The sequence below is a fragment of the Dendropsophus ebraccatus genome, chromosome 3, assembly GCF_027789765.1.
Source record: "Dendropsophus ebraccatus isolate aDenEbr1 chromosome 3, aDenEbr1.pat, whole genome shotgun sequence".
Taxonomy (NCBI): Eukaryota; Metazoa; Chordata; class Amphibia; order Anura; family Hylidae; genus Dendropsophus; species Dendropsophus ebraccatus.
In genome coordinates this window covers 50024194-50047882 of record NC_091456.1, presented here as the reverse complement: position 1 = coordinate 50047882, position 23689 = coordinate 50024194, and the positions used below count along the sequence as shown (strand labels likewise).

At 41.6% G+C, this 23689-nt stretch overlaps 2 protein-coding genes across 3 annotated transcripts in view; one reads left to right on the top strand and one right to left on the bottom strand.

Annotated features, from left to right (window-relative positions):
* Positions 1 to 23689, bottom strand: part of LOC138785607 (myosin-6-like) — a 452023-nt gene that overhangs the window by 279631 nt on the left and 148703 nt on the right. The window lies entirely within an intron of this gene.
* The window catches only part of LRRC2 (leucine rich repeat containing 2), a 183101-nt gene that overhangs the window by 50719 nt on the left and 108693 nt on the right, over positions 1 to 23689 (top strand). For both annotated transcript variants that reach the window (XM_069961713.1, XM_069961714.1), the window contains exon 3: positions 10111 to 10315. In XM_069961713.1, the coding sequence (XP_069817814.1) occupies positions 10111 to 10315 (205 nt within the window). The remainder of the gene's footprint in view (positions 1 to 10110; positions 10316 to 23689) is intronic.

Below are 23689 nucleotides of genomic sequence, written 5' to 3'. Positions count from 1 at the left end.
CATACCACTGACATGTCAGAAGTTTGTTAAAATGATAGGTATCATTTAGAGATGAGCGAACCTCGAGCATGCTCGAGTCCATCCGAACCCGAACTTTAGGCATTTGATTAGCGGTGGCTGCTGAAGTTGTATAAAGCCCTAAGGCTATGTGGCAAACATGGATATAGTCATTGGCTGTATCCATGTTTTCCAGACAACCTTAGAGCTTTATCCAATTTCAGCAGCAAACACTAATCAAATGCCGACCGTTCGGGTTCGGATGGATTTGAACCCGAACCCGGTTCGCTCATCTCTAGTACCCTTTAAAAAGTATTTAACCCCTTAACGATGCATGATGGGTATGCCCGTCATGCGGCCTTTAAGGGGGATCAGAGAGGGCTTCCGGCATGAGCCGTCTCTGCAGCCCGCGGTCCCCGGTTGCAATGTGCAGCCAGGGACCGCAGGTATTAGCCGCCGCGGCCGGCTAATTAACTATTCAAGGGGGCGTGGCTAGCAGCCAAGGAGTTCGGACGCACAAGACTTAAGCTCCTGCTACAGTGTCTAGATAAGCGACCTAAAGACTCAAGCTTTTTCACCCATCTGCCTTCCACTGCTTCCTGAACCCTTTCGGCAAAATATGAAGCCTGCAAAACCCCTAAAGATTGCTTCTTTGGAGATTAAATCAGTCTCCTCTTCAGCAACTGCCGGGCAAGATGGCCGCCACCACAGGGCAGTGAATAGAGCAGCCTCTGCACACAGCATAGTTCCGCACAGGACGGGACGGGCTCCCTTCCTGCCTAAAGCAGCTATGAGGATCCCACATGTGAGTTTCTCTCCCCTACGGATCACAAAACACACTGTTTCGTCTTCCTCTCTCCCTGCAAAGACTGAAGTGAAGGAAGGGTTGAACAGCATGCCGCGGCACCAGCCGATCCTGGACACTGAAAACGCATCTCCTGCACAGCATGGTATGTCTCCCTCCCCGGTTAGCACCTCACATCACACCCGGTGAGGATGTTGAGTACTCAGCTCTCTAGCTCATTTAACACATCGGGGCACCCTTCCCCTGACAGCAGCCCATCTCCCCTACAAGAGCACAACTGCCTCTTGCCCTGCAGATTCCTTATTATCCCCCTCCAACCACAGCTATGAAGACATTGGCACGTCTCAACACCTCTATGGCTGACGATGCACCGCTTACCAATGCCTCCCTTAAGGCGATCATTATGACCTATCAAGAAGCTATCCAAGCAGATTTTCACCACACCATCTCTAATGTTAGATCTTCTATAAAAGCAGTGGACTTGAGACTCCAAGAGTCAGAAACTAAAATCACTGGGCTTGCTGCAGCATACTCCTCTCTATATGATTCTCATCCTGCCCTGACTGAAGAAACAAAGCAACTCCAAAGCACACTGACAGCGATGGAAGACAAAATAATCTCAAGCTGAGGGGTGTTTCAGAGAATATTGAATCAACAAATTTACTTGGTTATGCTTATCGTTTCTTAGGAGACATGTTACATGGTTATTTTTATATATTTTGACGTCCAGGAAGGCTAATGCGTCCTCGCTGATTTCGTAAGTGAACCGTAATCCTAGATCATTGACGTTTAACCATGCCACGAAGGAAACAAACTCCTCCCTTGTCGCCCCGCCCACAGAACAAAAACGTCGTCAATGTAACGATTCAACATGATAATTTTAGAAGTCTATTCAGTATCGGATAAACATCTAGGGATCTATTACCCTGTGGTTGTCCCACGTAGTGTCTACAACAGTATTACATTTATCAGCTTGTGTTTTTTTTTTTTCTTTTTACTTTTGTTTTCTGTCCTGTTATACCCTACTTGGTCCTCTCCCCTGTTAAGTGTTTGCTCAACTCACTAGTACATATCAGCCTAGACAGCTAATACTTAGTGAGACAGCATAGCTCATGGTGCTATCACAGGGTGGTGTAGGAGCTAGGGTTAGGTTCCAGAGCGGATCCGCCCTTTTTAGGGCCTTAACTCTGCCTAGGGCAGGGTAGACAGGGAGAAGGGAGTACAGGGTGCAACAGGTCCTGCCCCCTAATATTCACCTGAGGCCCTCCCTGTTACCCGGACCAACATACTATCGGGGTAAACACATCAGGGCCCTACGTTCGTATTCTATTTTTGTGGCATAACCTATTTTTGCAACCATTCTGATCACAGTCTGGTTGAATGATATTATGAATGAAATTGAAAATCTAATCAAACTTTAACATAAAAATATTTCTAAAAAAATTATTTGTAAAATTTAATTGTGATTTTGCAAAATACAAAAAAAAATCACTCTCTCCCACTGAATCAATAAAGACTGTGGGGGAGATTTATCAAACATGGTGTAAACTAAAACTGGCTCAGTTGCCCCTAGCAACCAGATTCCACTTTTCATTTTCCAAAAAGTCTGTGAGGAATGAACAGGCGAATCTGATTGGTTGCTAGGGGCAACTGAGCCAGTTTTACTATACACCATGTTTGATAAATCTCCCCTGTGTTCTTAAATGGTTAATTGTTAGTGGTAAAAAAAAATGTCCCTCAAGTTCTAATACTAATTGGTTACAGGACGACCATTGTATGTTGAAAATATTGTACAATGAGACCATAACTCTATGGAAAATTAGTAATTGGTACTGGTATTAATACTAGAAAAATAAGCAGTTAACTAAGATGGGTAAAGCAAGTCCTTATACACAAAAAGAGCTACTGGAAGCTGTAAATCACTTTCATTTTCAGAGTCCCATACAGTTTACTGTTTGGGTCCAAGAAACCTAGTGCCCAAAGCAGCAGCTTGTCCTGTCATAGGTAAAGAGCAGTACAGGACATGTAGTATCACACTGTACTGTAGAGAGGAGATACTAGACACACACAGCAGCACAGGATATGTAGTATTAGGCTATGTTCAAACTACGTAAAAGTACAGCCGTTGTTGCCATTGGCAACAACGGCCGTACTTTGTGCAGAGGGGAACATAGCCTATTGTTCTATGGGATCCTGGCCGAAGCGTATACACATTGTATACGCTCCAGCTGGGATCTCGTGCGGCGCCGCAAAGAACTGACATGTTAGTTTTCTGCGGCCGCAATTCAGTAAATAGCAGCCGTAGGAAACCCTGTCAGTTCATGCAATGAAGCGAGCGGCTCCGGCCAATTGCTTTATTGTGTCCTATGGGGTGTTCTGATGTGGGCGTGTGCTGATGTGACCGCATCAGAACACTACGACCATGAAGATCATCCGGCTGGTACTGCAGTACCGGCCAGGATGATCTGTGCAGAGACCAGCCGTCCGAGGCCACTGTAAGCTGAGGGATTACTCTATAGAGTAAACTAAGCTTTGTGGTATATATTTTTTACTTCTACAAATATATATATATATATATATATATATATATATATATATATATATATATATTTGTAGAAGTAAAAAATGTGGGTTAACAAGCTCTTAAGGTTTAACAGTCTAAATCCTTTAAAGTATAGAGTATAATTCATGAATAGAAATTATTCTGATAAGCATACCACACTGTCAACCATTTCAAGCAAAAAAGTAAAAATCACTATTTTATTTTACTAGCTACTATTTTCATTACATTTCAACTTATAATTTTCTCTGACAAGTGAGACAGCTCTGCAAACGTATCTTTATAGTGATGTGTCATAACGTTTTCCTGGGAAATGAATAAGAAACACAAACAAATAATAAATGTAACAGTAATATATGTGTGTGAGAGCATGCCAAGGGATAGCATGCCGATATATTTTATGGTCTCCTTTTAATTGTGTTTAATACTCAGAGCAGTAATACAGTCACTGGGCTCCTGGGTCTGACTCTGATTCTTGGCTACTTAGTGCCACCCAGAAGCTCATCTGCCATCTATGCCGGTAACATGTGCCCAGATGTGATGTTCAAGCCATAACCCAGGGATTCTCTCTCTGCTGGAAAATACTCTGGATATGACCTAAAACACTCTTTAGGAGGTAGGGTTTTGGGTGCAAAGGTCCCATTCTCTTTCTAGCAATTTAAAAACGAAGATTGGCACAAAACCACTGTAGCTATTACAAACTGAAGAAATGAATACTGTATTGTTATTGTATAACATATTTATGTGTTTTTTTTATATATAAGTATTCAACAACTGCTTTAAACAGGGAGGGTAAATAGGTATATTTAGGCTCCATAAATACAGTGGTACCTCGGTTCCCAAACTGCTCGCCTCTCAAACTACTCGGAACTCAAACAGTATTTTCAAGGAAAGTTTGCTTTGGTTCTCAAACTCTTGCTCGGTTCTCAAACACTTTTCGGGCACCCAGTCTCGAAGTACAGTAATACCGCAGTATTCAAACAAAAATTTACCGGAAGTAACGTTTAGAAATCAAACTTTGCTCGGTATCTGATTGTTTTTGAGAGCGTGGATGGTGGGTTGTCCCTGGTGAGTTTAGCACTGGTGAGGCTTCACGTACAGTGCAGTGCTGTATACGACTGCTGGAGTGCATATACAGTGCAGTAGTAGTACAGTCAGTGCATCACCATTTCCCATCTGTTACAGTGCTGGGATTCTATACAGTAAAGGATGGAGGAGTTAGTGACTACTGTACTATAATTGCTGGTTTTGTTGAATGTTTCTTGTTTACAATGTCCTGTACAGTATAGTGCTGCTCTGTAATGTACTGTACAGTATAGTGCTGTTCTGTAATGTCCTGTATAGTATAGTGCTGTTCTGTAATGTACTGTACAGTATATAGTGCTGTTCTGGAATGTCTTGTACAGTATATAGTGCTGCTCTGTAATGTAGTATACAGTATATAGTGCTATTATGTAATGTACTATACAGTATACAGTGCTGTTCTGGAATGTCCTGTACAGTATAGTGCTGTTCTGTAATGTCCTGGACAGTATATAGTGCTGTTCTGTAATGTCCTGTACAGTATATAGTGCTGCTCTGTAATGTAGTGTACAGTATATAGTGCTGTTATGTAATGTACTGTACAGTATACTGCTGCTCTGTAATATAGTTTACATTATAGTACTGTTCTGGAATGTCCTGTACAGTATATAGTGCTGTTCTGTAATGTCCTGTACAGTATATAGTGCTGCTCTGTAATGTAGTGTACAATATAGTGCTGTTCTGTAATGTCCTGTACAGTATAGTGCTGTTCTGTAATGTCCTGTACAGTATATAGTGCTGTGCTGTAATGTACTGTACAGTATATAGTGCTGCGCTGTAATGTACTGTACAGTATATAGTGCTGCTCTGTAATGTCCTGTACAGTATAGTGCTGTTCTGTAATGTCCTGTACAGTATAGTGCTGTTCTGTAATGTAGTGTACAGTATATAGTGCTGTCCTGTAATGTCCTGTACAGTATAGTGCTGTTCTGTAATGTCCTGTACAGTATAGTGCTGTTCTGTAATGTCCTGTACAGTATATAGTGCTGCTCTGTAATGTAGTGTACAGTATATAGTGCTGTTATGTAATGTACTGTACAGTATACTGCTGCTCTGTAATATAGTTTACATTATAGTACTGTTCTGGAATGTCCTGTACAGTATATAGTGCTGTTCTGTAATGTCCTGTACAGTATATAGTGCTGCTCTGTAATGTAGTGTACAATATAGTGCTGTTCTGTAATGTCCTGTACAGTATAGTGCTGCTCTGTAATGTCCTGTACAGTATATAGTGCTGTGCTGTAATGTACTGTACAGTATATAGTGCTGCTCTGTAATGTCCTGTACAGTATAGTGCTGTTCTGTAATGTCCTGTACAGTATAGTGTTGTTCTGTAACGTCCTATACAGTAGATAGTGCTGTTCTGTAATGTCCTGTACAGTATATAGTGCTGCTCTGTAATGTCCTGTGCAGTATAGTGCTGCTCTGTAATGTACTGTACAGTATAGTGCTGCCAGTAGCGGATTATAATATGGGCGGTTTGGGCGGGCGCCTGGGGCCCGAGACTCCGGGGGGGCCCAGGCCACGCCGCCCACATTATAATCCGCCACGGCTGATGCGCGGCTGCCGGGGGTGTCCCGTCCTATCCTGAGCAGCGCGCGCATCAGAGAGCTCCCCATGCGCCTGTGGCTGTGACTTCCGGTGCACGGAGAGCTCTCTGATGCGCGCGTTGCCGGGGATAGGACAGGATAGGATACGACAGCCGGAGGCTGCAGAAGGAGAGAGTCACGACGGGGGAACGGACGGCAGGTGAGTTGTGTTGTTTTTTTTGTTTTTTTTGTGTTATCTGCTGGGGGGGACCATCTATAAGGGGGGGAGGGGGACCATCTATAAGGGGGGAAGAGGGGAGACCAGCTATAAGGGGGGGGGGGCGACCATCTATAAGGGGGGGGAGGGGGACCAGCTATAAGGGGGGGGGGAAAGGGGGACCAGCTATAAGGGGGGGACAGGGGGACCATCTATAAGGGGGGGAAGAGGGGGACCAGCTATAAGGGGAGGGGAAGAGGGGGACCAGCTATAAGGGGGGGGGGGAGGGGAACCAGCTATAAGGGGGGAAGAGGGGGGACCAGCTATAAGGTGGGGAAAGGGGGACCATTTATAAGGGGGGGGAGAGGGACCATCTATAGGGGGCGGAAAGGGGGACCAGCTATAAGGGGGGGAATAGGGGGGACCAGCTATAAGGGGGGAAGGGGGATCATCTATAAGGGGGGGAAGGGGGACCATCTATATGGCAGAAAGAGGGGGGACCAGCTATAAGGGGGGAGAGGGGGGACCATCTATAAGGGGGGAAAGGGGGACCAGCTATAAGGGGGGAAAGGGGGACCAGCTATAAGGGGGGAAGAGGGGGGACCAGCTATAGGGGGGGTAGGGGGGGACCAGCTATAGGGGGGAGGGGGACCAGCTATAAGGGGGGGAAGGGGACAAGCTATAAGGGGGGGAAAGAGGGACCAGCTATAGGGGGGAAAGGGGGACCAGCTATAAGGGGGTGAAAGGGGACCAGCTATAAGGGGGGAGGAAGGGGGACCAGTTTTAAGGGGGCAAAGGGGGACCAGCTATAAGGGGGGGAAGGGGGACAAGCTATAAGGGGGGGGAGAGGGGGACCATCTATAAGGGGGGGAAGGGGGACCATCTATAAGGGGGGGAGAAGGGGACCAGCTATAAGGGGGGGCCATCTATAAGGGGGGAGAAGGGGACCAGCTATAGGGGGGAAGAGGGGGGACCAGCTATAAGGGGGGAGAGGGGGACCAGCTATAAGGGGGGGAAAGGGGGACCATCTATAAGGGGGGGAGGGGGACCAGCTATAAGGGGGGGGAAAGGGGGACCAGCTATAAGGGGGGGAAGAGGGGGACCAGCTATAAGGGGGGGGAAGAGGAGGACCATCTATAAGGGAGGGGGACCATCTATAAGGGGGGAAGAGGGGGACCATCTCCTATAGGATTAGCACCCTCCTCTCCTGACATCCTCTGTGCTGCTGTGATCTCCCCTATAAGATCAGACCCCTCCTCTCCTGACATCCTCTGTGCTGCTGGGATGCTGTGACCTCCCCTATAAGATCAGCACCCTCCTTTCCTGACATCCTCTGTGCTGCTGGGACCCTGCGACCTCTCCTATAATCCTATAAGATCATCACTCTCCTCTCCTGACATCCTCTGTGCTGCTGTGACCTCCCCTATAGATCAGCCCCCTCCTCTCCTGACATCCTGTGCTGCTGTGACCTCCCCTATAAGATCAGCACCCTCCTCTCCTGACATCCTCTGTGCTGCTGTGACCTCCCCTATAAGATCAGCACCCTCCTCTCCTGACATCCTCTGTGCTGCTGTGACCTTTCCTATAAGATCAGCCCCCTCCTCTCCTCACATCCTCTGTGCAGCAAGGGACCAAACATTATGTTTATTGGGGCCAGCAGGGAGGGGAGGCAGGCAGTGTTTATTGGGGACAGCATTGGGGGGGGGGGGCAGTAGTGGATTATAATGTGGGCGGATTGACCGGCGGGGGGGGGCTGGTTTGGTGGACAGCCCGGGGCCCAGGGTACGTTTAATCCGCCACTGAGTGCTGCTCTGTAATGTGCTGTACAGTGCTGCTCTGTAATGTACTGTTGTGATTTAATTGGGCACTTTCTAATGTAATAAATGGGTATAATAGGTAATTATTGGTTGGGGCTTAAACACATTTACATTATTTCCTATGGGAAAACACTGCTCGGTTCTCAAACTGCTTTCCTGAACCAATTAAGTTTAAGAACCGAGGTACCACTGTAACTGGATAGCAATCCTTCTGGGCACAAGTAGTGGTTGTCTACAAACTGTTTAGAAAGGTCTAAGAAGAATATTATATTCACACAAGAGGACAACTCATGGACTAACATTTCCAGGTTGCTTTTTAAAGTATTTTTTTTTTCATAGAGAAATGGTCTTTAAAATTGCTAATAATTCTTTTATATTCTTTTAGATTACAATCAAATTTTACGAGCCCTTCCCGGTGTTGTAGTTAATGTTTACTTTATTAGAAAATGACAACATTTTGAAAGGTTTAATGATTCCTAAAATAAATTTAACCAAGTTAATGTCTTTACCTCTATGCATTTAACTGCGCGACACATAATTAATCATTACTACAGGTCCTTACTTTGCATCGAACAAATCAAGCAAACATATTAAGAAGTCATTTGCTAAACAGAAATGTTGATGTCAATCATTTTGATGGTAGCACATGCCAAAGCAAATGGTTCTAATGAAAAATGGGATGGTAAGTACTGTATATGACAAACTCTTAAAAACTCAAGCAGAAGAAAAGGGTGGTCATAATCATTTCATTAACTCATTGGAAACATCTACTTTACATGTATGGTGTACTGGGGAAACATGGCAATGGCTCAAATGCTGACCCAGATCCATATGTTGCGGGCTCCAGCTGTGTTAAACAGCTGATATTTGAACGCAAAAGTTGGAATCAAAGAGAACTTTGATTCTAACTGCTTAGTTCTCTAGATGCCTGTTTAGGTGCTAAACAGAGAAAGGAGGCTTCTTCCATAACCCTGCTTTTATTGCATAGAGAAATATAAGCATTACAAAAATATAAATGTGGCCAGCCTCATCACAGCAGCATTCCACCAATTCCAACTTTATGGCAGAGTGGCCACATGAAAGCCCACCTTGGGTTAGCAAAACTCTCCTCAAACTGGGCTCTCAAACTGTGTGGAACAAAATTCTCTGGTCTAGTGATCTGGACCTCAGACTAGGCAAAAGGTTCACTTTCTAACAAGACAATGATTCTGAGCACTCAGACAGGAAAACACAGGATGGGCTTATGGCCCTATTAAACTGAGTGATTATCTGCCAAATCAGGCCAATTCAGATGGATATCATTATGTCTAATAAAGACAACAATCACCCGAGGAGCGATCATCTTTCAACATTTTGAAAAATCACTGTCCGCTGACTTCGCATTGCTACGTGTAATAGTGTAATGTAGTCTAATGATGGCTGATGACAGTATAAAGAAAATAATAAAGATTATGCTTCCCTGTCCATGCTTCCCAGTGTCCTTCTGTGTTTTTCCCGCCTTCCTCGCTCACCACAGCCACCACTGAAGTTAGCAAATCACTAAGCAAATCACTGGCAGCGGAACTGTCCTGCTTTGGCCAGCGATTGGCTGAGTGGCCGGCCATAATAGAGACGGCATCAGAAGCTTTAGTGGCAGCGGTGGTTAGCCAGGAAAAGGCAGAAGGACACTGGGGGAGCCTAGACAGGTAAGTATAACCTTATTATTTTCTATATATATAGCAAGGGCTGCAAAAACATCACTAATGATGCCCTTGCACTTTTCTTGAACAGTTTAATAAGCTGTGTAAGCATGCATCAATCTACCAGATCAGAGCTCGCTTGCTACAATCATTGGGTCATGTAATACTACCCTTAGGGACAACTCTCTGAATGTCATTGGGTGATCCAAATTAAGATAACTTATGGACAAATCACAATAACATTCTGTAATAAGTAAATGAGTTATTGACAAACCTTTTGATTTATTAAACAATTCACATATGTATCATGTGATAAGATTTCACCTAGGGCATAAACGGCACCATCATAACATATTATAATGGACACCTAGGGCATAAACGGCACCATCATAACATATTATAATGGACCTTCTGTCTTTGCAGAATTAGACAAGAATGGAGTTTCATGTTGGAATGCAGAAACAAAGGAATACCCCAGTCTGAATATTTAAAGAATGGTTTTGCAGACACTACGCTTAAGATACTGAATACACATCAAAAGAATTTAATTTCCAAACGTGGTCCTTACACAGATGGAGAACCGGAGACAAACAAATTTGTTTTTAGCCTTTATGGTTCAGAGTGGCAGGTAGGTCCCATTAGAATTTATATTACTGTCATATGGTTAAGAAAATCACAGTGACCTTTTGTGTCGTTATCAGAACCTGTTAAACAATTTCCGAATTGTACAATTTGGACTTTGCAAATAGAATATAAAATAAATAAAATCTGTTATTTATACTTTATTAAAATATACAATTATATTACCTCTAGTGGAATACAAGTAGACATCAAATATACAAAATAGTGAGAGAATGTATAGTATAATTTATAAATAAGATGCCAAATGGTAAATAAAGAAGTCACCAACCTGATAAATCCTCCGTTGGCCAACATAAATGGTGAGGAAAATTTATATAAAGTGATGCGTGTAAAAAAAAATATATAGATTCATTTAGGCATCCCAAACGGATAGGGAAACAGTAATTGCTGTAGCATTGATACAATATGCCATACAAAAAATGTGATATATGATGCAGTAAGTAATGTAGTGTATGCCCCAGCTAATAGGTAAAATATACTTGGGGATTGGAAGGGCTAATGAACCTGGTGTAGGCAAAAGATATGTTAGCATGACAAAAATTGATGAAATTGCTGAATAAAACAGAAAGGTGCAGTACTGTAACACCGCTATTAAGAAAGCTCCTGTCACTCTCATGGACTCGTGTCCTCAGACTCGTGAATGAGGATTCTTCTTTTTTTTTTTTTTTGCATATTCTAATTTTCTGCCTGGGCTGGCAAAAAAAAAGGCTGTATATAAAAAAAAAATTGTCCTCATCAATTAGATAGCAGCCATTGCGCATATGAGGGTAAGGACCATATATTATAGGCTCATACCTAGTCATAAATATATGCTGTAAAGATTGGAGAAATTAGAAGCACCGTCCAAAAAAAGATGTTACATACAGGATAACTGCAACTACTTCTTACAGCTGATATACATGTGGATTACATGTAGCTAGCATAATTGAATTGTTCATTTAGGCCAGATGGATACAGAGGGAGATTTATCAAAGGGTGTAAAGTTTAGACTGGTGCAAACTGCCACAGCAACCAATCACAGCTCCTCTTTCCTTTTACCAGAGCTGAGAGCTAAGCTGTGATTGGTTGCTGTGGGCAGTTTGCACCAGTCTAAATTTTACACCCTTTGATAAATCTCCCCCATAATGTACTAAGCTGAAAAATTCATTTGATGTCCTTCCTTAACATGACCAGATCTAAATAAACCTTTTCTATGAAGGGGTGTACAACTTTTAGAGCTAGCAATTTGATAATCAGTGGGTCCCCACCTTGGTAAAATGAGGGACCACAGGTTTATCTCATGTTCCATAATCTCTACTTGTGACCTACTGTTTTTTAAGCAACAGTTTGTTTAAGACAGGGCATAATTTTGATCTGTATTTGTAAGACAAAACTAGGAAAGATGCAAATGCTGAGATCAATAATAATAATAATAATAATAAAAAATAATATTTATTTATATTTCACAGTGCTTTTTTAAAATTTATATGTACAATACAGTTAATATTTATATTACATTATACAATAAATAAATTAAAATAAAAATAATACAGAGTTAGAGACCTGCTAGTGAGAGCTTACAGACTAGGATGACTGGGGGGCGAAACGAGAGGTGCTTTATTTGCCGATGTTTCGGTCATTGTACATAGTCGCAAAGTGCCTATAGGTGACTGGGGGAGCCATTCAAATGCCACTACAAACGCCACTACAATGAATGATTTGCACTAATGCTGCATTTTGGACCTTCTAATTTTGGCTTTAAAAAAAAAAAAAAAAAAACTGATGAAAAATAATGACTAACATATTGCCATGTGGAATTGGAATTGGTATGGACATAAGACCCTTTGCTATGACACTTATAATTTAGTCCATAAAGTGCAAAAATGCCAAAAGGAAGGCCGTGCAGACCGTATAGCTAATAAAATTTATTTATAAATTCTTAGGTAACGCGTTTCAGGACATAAAAATACACGTGTCCCTTCCTCAGACCTCAATAATAGTATCCATAAACCTCATTGCAATACCGTCATATATATACGTACAAATACTGGAAGTTAAACATAAACAATCGTGCATAATTTCATAACAGTTACACATGTCGTGTGTGCATTATCATCGTATTCTAACTCCTTATACTTTGATAGATCAAAGGAATACTGTAAGAGAGCATAAAGTACTTACAGCATGATGATCTGATAGCGGCTTATCCCGGCATCCGGAAGTTCACCTAACCGGCAAGGACCTTCGGCGCATGCGCAATATGCCTGTTGTTACTGCAACCAAAGACGCCAAAAGGTCCTGTAAGTGTAAGGTACACGATCTCAACAGGATCATTAACCCATTGTACAAGTACTCCAAATGAGCATACGGATAGGTTTACTTCAATAGCAACCTATTGATCTGTGTAGCCTCTAATAGGCAAATATATTTATGGCTATAGAACGTAAAGTACACATAATTAGTTATCAGCCTGCGGTAGCGCACTTAGTATGAATACCATTTACAGGCGTCATATTTAGAATGGCATGTACAATTAAAAACCATGTTGCCCCAAGTAAGTTAAGAAGAATTGCGCCTAAAAATACCATTATTGGGCCAAAATTACAAGGGAGTTTTAGATGTAATAATGGGAGATGTAAGTGTTGTAACAACATAGGGCACAATATTAAAACTTTTAGTTAAGTAACAGGTGAGACATTTGAGATCTCTTCTTTTTTAAATTGTTCGAGCGACTTTGTGATTTATTTATTGGAGTGCCCATGTGGCCTCCAATATATTAGCTGCACACGTGTGCCTACGAATAAGAATGAACAAAGGTCTAATGTGGTCAATAGATATGTGAAGCATAGCGTATCTCGACATGCCATTGACTGTCAAAACAGCTCTTTTAATGATTTTCGTATTATTCCTATTGAACGCATCTCTCATGATCACACCAATCGGTTTGCTACCTTAAGGAGAAGAAAGATGTTCTGGATATTCAAAATGAGCACCTTATCCCCCTGGGGTCTCAATGAGGCCATTGAAAGCACCTTATAAATCTATAAATTATGGAGTAGGTTTCTATAGATATGCACTTTATATATACATTGGGTCCTATACTGTGGGTCAGTCCACTTTGGGCGTAGTTATGTGTTTTATGTGTACAGGATCAGCTTTGATCTGATGAATTCAGTGTTCTATGTTTATAGAAAATTGTTTTATATTTGTAAATGGTATTCACACTACGTGCGCTACCGCAGGCTGATGACATAAATATATTTTCCTATTAGAGGCTACACAGATCAATATGTCACTATTGAAGTAAAACTATCCGTATGCTCATTTGGAGTACTTGTACAATGGGTTAATGATCCTGTTGAGATCGTGTACCTTAAACTTACAGGACCTTTTGGCGTCATTGGTTGCTGTAACAACCGTTGCCGGTTAGGTGAATTTCCGGACGCCGGCATAAGTCGCTATCAGATCATCATGCTGTAAGTACTTTATGCTCTCTTACAGTATTCCTTTGAGTTAGAATATGATGATAATGCACACACGACATGTATAACTGTTATGAAATCATGCACGATTGTTTGTTTAACTTCCGGTATTTGTATGTATATATATGACGATATTGCAATGAGGTTTATGGATACTATTCTTGAGGTCTGAGGAAGGGACACGTGTATTTTTATATCCTGAAAGACGTTACCTTTGAATTTAATCTTTGAAATAAATTTTATTAGCTATACGGTCTGCGCAGATGCACTTTTTTGCTTTTGGCATTTTTTGCACTTTATGGACTATTGGAACCGTATCTATTGGGGACAACGGTGAAGGATTCCTGCAGCGACCAATAGCCCTGTTGTACATGTCTACTAAGTTGGTGGTGATTATACACAACCAAAATAGGTGAGCAGCTACAGTATCCGAGTGTGAACATTGTCACCCTATGAGGCGCTCAGCCTGTCTTTTTGTGTTTTCTGTTTCTTACTTATAATTTAGGTCTCCCATTTACCTCCCATAATTGAGATTGTTCTACACCTTGACTCACCTGTGGTAAATTCAGTTGATTGAACATGATAAACCCTCCTGTGCATATAACATCTTACAGCAGTAAAATGTATATCAGTGCACAATGCAAGCCATGAGATAAAAAGAACTGCCATTAGAGCTCAGAGACAATGGGGGCACAAAAATCTAGAGAATGGTAGCTGAGCAAGAACCCAATAGTTACTCTGGATGAGAGCCAAACCTCCTGGGGGAGATTTATAAAAGAGTGTAAAATATACACCCTTTGATAAATCTGCCCCCCTGCGTGCACATGGGAAAAACTTTCAGAACGCCAGCTAAGACTACAGAGTGGCCATGTCTGGAGAAAACCAGGCACTGTTCATCACTTGCTCAATACAATCTCTAGAGTTTTTTTTCAGCAGCTAGCACAGGGAGGCAGGTCAGGGTTGAGGGTAAGGTAAATTAAAGCGAATGTACCATTTTCAAGTGGATTTTTTTTCACTACCTTGTCAGCAACGGCACAGAGATTTCAGTGGCATGGTTCATTTTATTAAACACCACCACTGTTTTATTTTCATGTGCATCGGCCCGCTCTAAATGCCGTAAGTGGGCCTGGTGCCCCGAATGTAATGATATCCTCTCCCCTGAGTGACACACCTCCATTAGAGTTAAGCCTTGTTGCATCACTGAGGGGAGGGGATATCATTACCCTGGGAGCGCTGGGCCCACTTCCAGTGCATAGAGCGGACCAGTGCACATGAAGAAACCAATGCCAAGGGCAGTAGCCAGGTGGCATTTTGAAAAATGGACTGCACCACTGAGATAAGGCAGGGATAAGGTAGTGGGGAAAAAATTACTTATTAAATAGTACAATTTTCTTTAAAGGAAAGTTTAACCATTAGGGGACACAGCCAGTTTTCATTTTTGCGCTTTCGTTCTTTCCTCCTTATGTATATAAGGCCATAGCGTGTGCATTTTTCCACCTAGAGACCCACATGTGTCCTTATTTTTTGTGCCACTAATTGTATTTTGCAATGACAGACGTAATTTTTGCCTAACATATGCTGTGAAACAAAAAAGAATTATATGTGTTGTGGAATTGAAAAGAAAATGCTATATATATATATTTTTTTTTTTTTGGGGGGGGGGGGGATTGTTTTTATGCTGTTCGCCCTAGGGTAAAACTGACTTGTTATACATGTTTCTCAAGTTGTTAAGATTACAACGATATGTAACTTGTATAACTTTTATTTTATTTGATGGCTTTTAAAAAATTAAAACCTTTTAAAAAATATATGTTCCTTAAAATCGCTTTATTACCATGTTTATAACGCTTTTATCCTTTGGTCTATGGGGCTTTGTGAGGTGTCATTTTTTGCGCCATGATGTGTTCTTTCTATTGTTACCTTGATTGCGCATATGTGACTTTTTGATCACTTTTTATTGCAGATTTTCGAGATTTGATGCGACCAAAAATGTGCAATTTTGCACTTTGGCATTTTTTTACGCTTACGCCATTTAGTGTGCGAGATTGGGAATGTGATAATTTATTAGTTCAGGCGATTACGCACGCCATTATAAAATGGAGAAAGGGGGGTGATTCTGACTTTTATTAGGGGAGGGGATTTTGTATTAATAAAAAGACATTTTTTTATTTTTACACACATACTAAAAGTCCCCCTGGTGGACTTCTAGTATTACTAGACTGATTTCTCATAGAGATTTATGCAGTATAGATATACTGCATAGATCCATGAGATCTGTGCTCTATTGCTTTTGGCAGCCGAAAGCAATAGAGTGCCGAGCCGGAATAAGCGCCATTACGGCACAGACCCTGTCCTGAAGCTGATGTGGGGATCACCCACCCCACGATCGCATCCCCCCCACTAGACCACCAGGGTAAGGGGACAGCAAGTATTTAGATGCAGCTGTCAACTTTGACAGCTGCATCTGAATACTTAATTAGCAGGCACTGCAATCGGACCATGCCCGCTAATGGCCGCGGTCCCGGGCTGTATGTAGCACCCAGGATCGCAGCATTTCAGAGTGGGGTCGCCAAGCAACCCGCCTCTGAACTCCCCTAGTAGCACCAGGACGTTCAGTAACATCCTGGTGCAGCTATTGGTTAAAAGGAACCAATCAGCCCAATCGGATTATCATGGACTTAAGGGAACCAATCAGCCTGATATGGTTCCCTGAACCACTGCATACTGCTTCTTAGCAGCCTGCGGCATGTACTGGCTGCCGCTGCAGCAGGAGCTTTATACCCCCCCAAAAAAGCAGTTTAATCACCTGGGCGCGTGACAGGCAGAGGAGGCTTAGGTAGTCATCTGGGTGGCTCCCCGCCCGTCACTATTTACCGCTCTGTGCCTGTCATCACGCTCAGAGGGATAATTGACAGGCAGAGGGGCCAGTAACAGACCTCTCTGCCTTTCAATAATCCCCTCCAAGCGTGCTGACAGGCAGAGATTCAGTATGCTCTGAACCCCAGATTGGGCCAAAGGTTCACCTTTCAAAAAGACAATGTGGGACATTTACTAAGGAGTCTAATAAGTCCAACTATTGTAATGGGAATTGGTGTGTATTTTGTTCTAATATCTTGTGACTGATTCATTAACATGTAGCACTGCCATAGTAAATGCATCTTTTAAAAAAAGGCGCAAAAAAAGGCGCAACTGTGAAAAAATTGTGCAGTTTTAGTCTTGCGCCTGTTTATGCAACTTTTTACAAAGTTGTAAATTATAAATTGGGCGCTAATCCTGGATTATGCAAACTTTTGGGGGAATACTTAAAACAGGCAGATTAAAAAAAAGTTGCATCTAAAAATATTCACTTGTCGAATACTGGTTCATAAAAAGAACACCAAAAATTAGGAACAAAACCCCTTGAGAAATGTCCCCCAATGGTCTTAAGCACACAGCCATGACAACACAGGTGTGGATTAGAGACAACTTTGTGATCGTCCTTGAGTGCCCCAGCCCAATCAAACCTTTTTAGAGAGAACTTCAAAGGTCCCCAACCAAACTGATAGAGCTTGAAAGTGTCTGCATAAAAGAATGGAAGAACCTTGTGGCATCATAGCCAGGAAGACTAGAGGCTGTAATCACTGCCAAAAGTGCTTTGAGTACCCAGTTTATGCAATATTTTAATTTTACTTTTCAATAAATTAGCAAAGATTTGTAACATTTGCTTTTTACATTCTCATTATGGGGTATTAAATGCAGAATGAGGGGGGGGGGGACAACATAACAGAATGTTTAAAAGTAAACGGATCAAAATTCTTTCCAAATGCATTGTATCATTTTTCACATATATTTTCAGCATGGAAAACCAATCATGTTATAGTGCTGCACAGAAGCAGGGCAAACATATCTTTTGCAGTAAACTTCAGGATGTGTAAGGCAAATTTCACATAATCTATTTGGAAAAATATGCCTTACTAGATCCATGTAAAACTGGCATGAGGATAAGTCACATGCATTACAAATTATTTTCCCATAGAATCCACAGGGAAATCTGGAAGACAAATCCGCTCAGAGTCAAGCTGATTTTCATATATGCGTCATCAGATCTTTCTGCAGAAGTTGAAAAAAGTCACATCCTGGATTCTGCAGCAGATCTGGAAATTTCATTGAGGATTCTTTGGTTTCCTGTTTAAATATATTTCCTTGAAATATCTATAACTAAATTGGATTTTATAATGCAGCATAATGTAGGTTGTGTGTGGACAATTTCTGCAGGAGGTAGGAGGAGAAGATATAGTAATGGATTTGACCTATGTTAATCCACAGGTAAGAAAGGATATGAAAGTCAAGAGGTCTATCAACATGGGTCAAAGGGCTTAAGGAGAGTCACTAACCCTTTGACCCACGTCGATAGACCTCTCCCTAGTCAGCCAACACCCTGCTCTGCACTGATGAGGGGCAAAACCCCTAAAACAGCTGTATGCAGATGGGAAATCTTTCCTTTTGGAGAGATTGTTTGGCTTGGCATAAAATCCCCAGTCAATGTTCTAAGGCTCCTTGACTGAGCGAAAGTTGATTTGAAGGGAAATCTCTTTGCTCAAGAGGTGTGAGACCTATTTTGCATATCCTTCCTTCCCAGAATTCTCAGTGGAGCAGCAATGGTCTGTAAGTTTCCACACGTCTTTTCGACGGGCTCTCCTTAAGGAGAGTCACTACACCTTTGACTTAAGTCCACAGGTAAAATTCTCAGCAATTCTATCAACAAATTTCTGCAACAAAATCTGTGATGCTGCATGTGAATGTGCTATATTAATAGAAGGAGCATCTTCTCATGGTTTTCATTCTAAGGACAGAAACATGTTTTAATTGACTGACAATAAGGGATGGATGTGGAAAATGCTACATATATATATATATATATATATATATATATATATATATACACACACACACATACACACGCACACACATTGGTACCTCCATTCTCTAACACCTCAATTCAAATCTCGAACCACAATTTCCCCCGAAGTTTTATTTGGTACTCAAAATTTTCTTTTTGTCTAAGCAAAACTGGGAGAGATAACTGTTGGCTGAACTATTGTTCAGTCAGCAGTTATCAGAGCTGTTTGGTTACCACTGTTTAGAGCAGTGAATCCATTCATTATGAAGAGATTACCATCTCCTCTAAATGGGGGTTTCTAGCCAGAAGCAGAAAACTTCTGCTTCGGAAGGAGGCCTGTCTGTACAGCTGGTACTGAGCAGGCTCAGTTTGCCAGCCAGGAAGAGGTTAAGTTATGATGCTGTGCACATATACACCTCTTAACTAGAGATGAGCGAACTGGTCGAGGTTCAGGTTCGTATGAACCTGAACTCTCGGCTTCTGATTTCCACTGTCTGCCAGCTCCATGGAGAGGGTGGATACAGCCTGAGGACCGCCTGGAAAACTGGGATACAGCCATAGCCATAGTATCTAGGAGGACCAGAACACAAACATGATGGGTGTTGTGCTCCTCTTTGGAAAGGATTCACTTACTTTTTCTTGGTCCTGTCTGTATATTCATGTGCTCAGCAGCTTGTAGTGACAGTCACATGTTTATATATATATATATATATATATATATATATATATATATATATATATATATATAAAATCAGATAACTACCTAACTTTTCTGTACAGTGATTACATTGCATTCACATATCATCAGAGATACTTGCACTGTTAAAAGTATGTGCATCAGTAAGTTCTACATTTAATCTCTTTTCTTACAGTTTTTAGAGTCCTTTAACAAGTGCACTATTCTTTTTATCATACTGCATAGTTAAAAGGCATCTCTACCTAATACTAAGATCTATATGACTATAGGGTCCAAGTGAATAGACACATTAGTAAAAATGTGCAGTTTTGTCTTTTTAAACTTTCTATAATATTTTCACTTAATGACCGCATATAAAGCAGAGACTTCAAAGCTTACATCTGTTGGATACTTTGATTTATGTTTTTCAGTAGAGTCCGTCATTGCTGGCACACACAATGGGTTGTTACTCTGAGGCCTGGGTTTACTGAGGTTCTAAGGGAAACTCTAATTAAGAAGGCAGAGAAACATTCTGGTTCAGGTTGTTTTCATTCCACTATGACACTGTAAGAATGTGCATATCACTTCAAAGTCTGCTACGAGGGTTTAAAGGAAGGTTTGGGCTGCACTGGGATTCATTTTAAACAACATATTTTCAGACACATGGCTGAAAGCTCAGGGAATTTGAAAGTACAAAAGCCATTTCTACCAGCTAACTCCAGGTCAAGAGTGTCATAGTGATCAAGGAGAGTTTCCTTCAGATCTGACTTCATTACGTACTAACCGAAGAGCAGCAGAGAATGGAGACCGGACTGCATCATTATTGCTCCATTCAGAATGTTAGGAGTTATGCAGTGCAGTAAGTTTTATGATACAGAGAAATATAAAAGATTATTGTACATGAAAATAGGGTATTGAAGTGTGTCAAAAAGATAAAGGAGCACTCTACTGCTGAGAGTCCAGTGCTCTGATGAAGCCTCAGGTGGTAGTGAAATGAAAGGCTAGGCAAAGTAGTTAGGGTAAATTCAGATGTGGCAGATTTTATCATCAGACTTGTACAGGTATAGGCTCGGTTCACACGTTGTAAGAGTGCGGCTGTATTTGCGGCTGTAATTGTGCGGCGGTATTTTTGGTGGTTCGTGTGTATGCTTGGAAGTATAGGATATGCGGCTGCACAGTGCACACTATGTATGAATCTACGGCCCTATCGTAAACGGACCCGTAAAAAATGAACAAGACCATTGTTTGCGGCTGAATATGCGGCCGTGGATTGACAGGCGGTCCGTACGGAGTACTTCAAAAATAGCCGGCAATGATGCCGAATGCCGATGCCTCTAATAGTTAATATATTAAATTAATCAAACACATTTTCTTTGTAATCAAGACACTTTCGTTGATCAATAATTTATTTCTAACGAATCCATCATTTTGCAATTAAATATACTGTTAAAAAAAATAGATATATAAATAAATGTATATTTATCTATATATTTATTTTTTGACAGTATATTGAATTGCACAATGATGGATTCGTTAGAAATAAATTATTGACCAACGAAACTGAATTTATTTCAACGAAAATGTGTTTTTTTAATTAAATATTAATTAGTACAGGAAGCTCTATAAGCCGTTAATTCATATGCCGGCAATAGAGCATTCTGTACTAATCATCACTTTACTTTAATGAAAACATCAAATGTTTCTTCTAATTATGTTATCACAATAGCATTATTAGAAGAAACATTTAGAATTATATGTGCGCTCAGCTGATTGGCTGTTCGGCTGAGCGCACATATAATGAGCCGGTCCGCAGCACAGTGACTTCATTGTGCTGCGGACCAGCGAAGAGGACACATCGGGGTGAGTATAGAGCTCTCCCCACCCCCTCCCCGGCACTGCACCCCTCCCAGCAAGGAAGGGGGGTCACTTAACCCCTTCCTTGCTGGGATGGGTGCAGTCTGACATCAGTCTGGCCCCCAGGGGGTTAAGGGGGATGCAATACATCCTCCCTTAACCCCTTGGGGGCCAGACTGTAAGCAGCGATCTGTAAAGATGCTGCATACTGTAAGGAGCACAACACCGCTCACAATGATGGGTGTTGTGCTCCTGTTTGTGTGTTTTTGTGTGTTTCTCCCTTTTTGTTTTTCAGATATCGGTATCCTGGGGATTACGTTGGATTCCATGGACTACATTGATGACCAGCGTTTTTTTAATGTTTTTTTTAATAAAATGGTCAATGAGGGGTGTGGGGGTGTTTTTATTTGAATAAAAAAATTTGTAAACTTGTGTCTTGTCTTTATTTCTTTACTTTATAGACTTAGTAGTGGAAGCCTTCTAATAGACGGAATCCATTACTAAGTTGGGGCCTAGTGTTAGCCGGTATAAAATGGCTAACACTAACCCCCTATTATTACCCCAGTACCCAATGCCACCAGGGGTACTGGGAAGAGCCGGGTGCCAGTGGTCCCGGAGCGTCAAAATTGGCGCTCCTGGACCGGGCGGCAGCAGGCTGGTAAGATTTAGGCTGGGGAGGGCCTAAACCAATGGCTCTTCCCACCCTGGTGTTACCAGGCTGCTGTCGCTTGGTTTTTAACCCGGCTGGTTATAAAAATAGGGGGGACCCTATGCGTTTGTTTTTTTTAAATAAATAAATAATTAAAAAAAAATGCATAGGGTCCCCCCTATTTTTATAACCAGCCGGGTTAAAAACCAAACGACAGCAGCCTGGTAACACCAGGGTGGGAAGAGCCATTGGTTTAGGCCCTCCCCAGCCTAAATCTTACCAGCCTGCTGCCGCCCGGTCCAGGAGCGCCAATTTTGACGCTCCGGGACCACTGGCACCCGGCTCTTCCCAGTACCCCTGGTGGCATTGGGTACTGGGGTAATAATGGGGGGTTAGTGTTAGCCATTTTATACCGGCTAACACTAGGCCCCAACTTAGTAATGGATTCCGTCTATTAGACGGCTTCCACTACTAAGTCTATAAAGTAAAGAAATAAAGACAAGACACAAGTTTACAAATTTTTTTATTCAAATAAAAACACCCCCACACCCCTCATTGACCATTTTATTAAAAAAAACATTAAAAAAACGCTGGTCATCGACGTAGTCCATGGAATCCGACGTAATCCCCAGGATACCGACATCTGAAAAACAAAAAGGGAGAAACACACAAAAAACACACAAACAGGAGCACAACACCCATCATTGTGAGCGGTGTTGTGCACCTTACAGTATGCAGCATCTTTACAGATCGCTGCTTACAGTCTGACCCCCAAGGGGTTAAGGGAGGATGTATTGCATCCCCCTTAACCCCCTGGGGGCCAGACTGATGTCAGACTGCACCCATCCCATCAAGGAAGGGGTTAAGTGACCCCCCTTCCTTGCTGGGAGGGGTGCAGTGCCGGGGAGGGGGTGGGGAGAGCTCTATACTCACCCCGATGTGTCCTCTTCGCTGGTCCGCAGCACAATGAAGTCACTGTACTGCGGACCGGCTCATTATATGTGCGCTCAGCCGATCAGCCAATCAGCTGAGCGCACATATAATTCTAAATGTTTCTTCTAATAATGCTATTGTCATAACATAATTAGAAGAAACATTTGATGTTTTCATTAAAGTTAAGTGATGATTAGTACAGAATGCTCTATTGCCGGCATATGAATTACCGGCTTATGGAGTTTCCTGTACTAATTAATATTTAATTAAGAAAACACATTTTCGATTAAATAAATTCAGTTTCGTTGGTCAATAATTTAATTCTAACGAATCCATCATTGTGCAATTAAATATACTGTCAAAAAATAAATATATATATAAATATACATTTATTTATATATATATTTATTTTAACAGTATATTTAATGGCAAAATGATGGAATCGTTTACATTTAATTATTGAACAATAAAAGGGACTTTATTAGACAGAAAATGTGTTTTATTAATTCAATATATTAACCATGAGACACATCGGCTATAGTGCAGAGGATCGCAAACCCCGGTAATAGCGATTCATGTAAACTGTGTTCCCTGCTTTCCCAGATGCATCCAGAGGTGTTTGCATCACTTTCTTAACATTTTATTTGTTATTTTTAGTTGAACCAGATTTCCAAGTAAATGACCGTATGTTTTGAGCCGCATGTCTATTTTTTCCCACGGCCGGAGTTTCACCCGCACATTTACAGCCGCATAAAAAATACAGCCGCACAGTTACAGCGTGTGAACCCAGCCATAATCTGTAGTGTATTATAGTTCCTGGTAAAGGCATGAGATTTTTGAAAACCTAATCCACATGTTCACCATAGATATTACCACTTTCAATTGCACATTTAACTTTAAGATTTTGG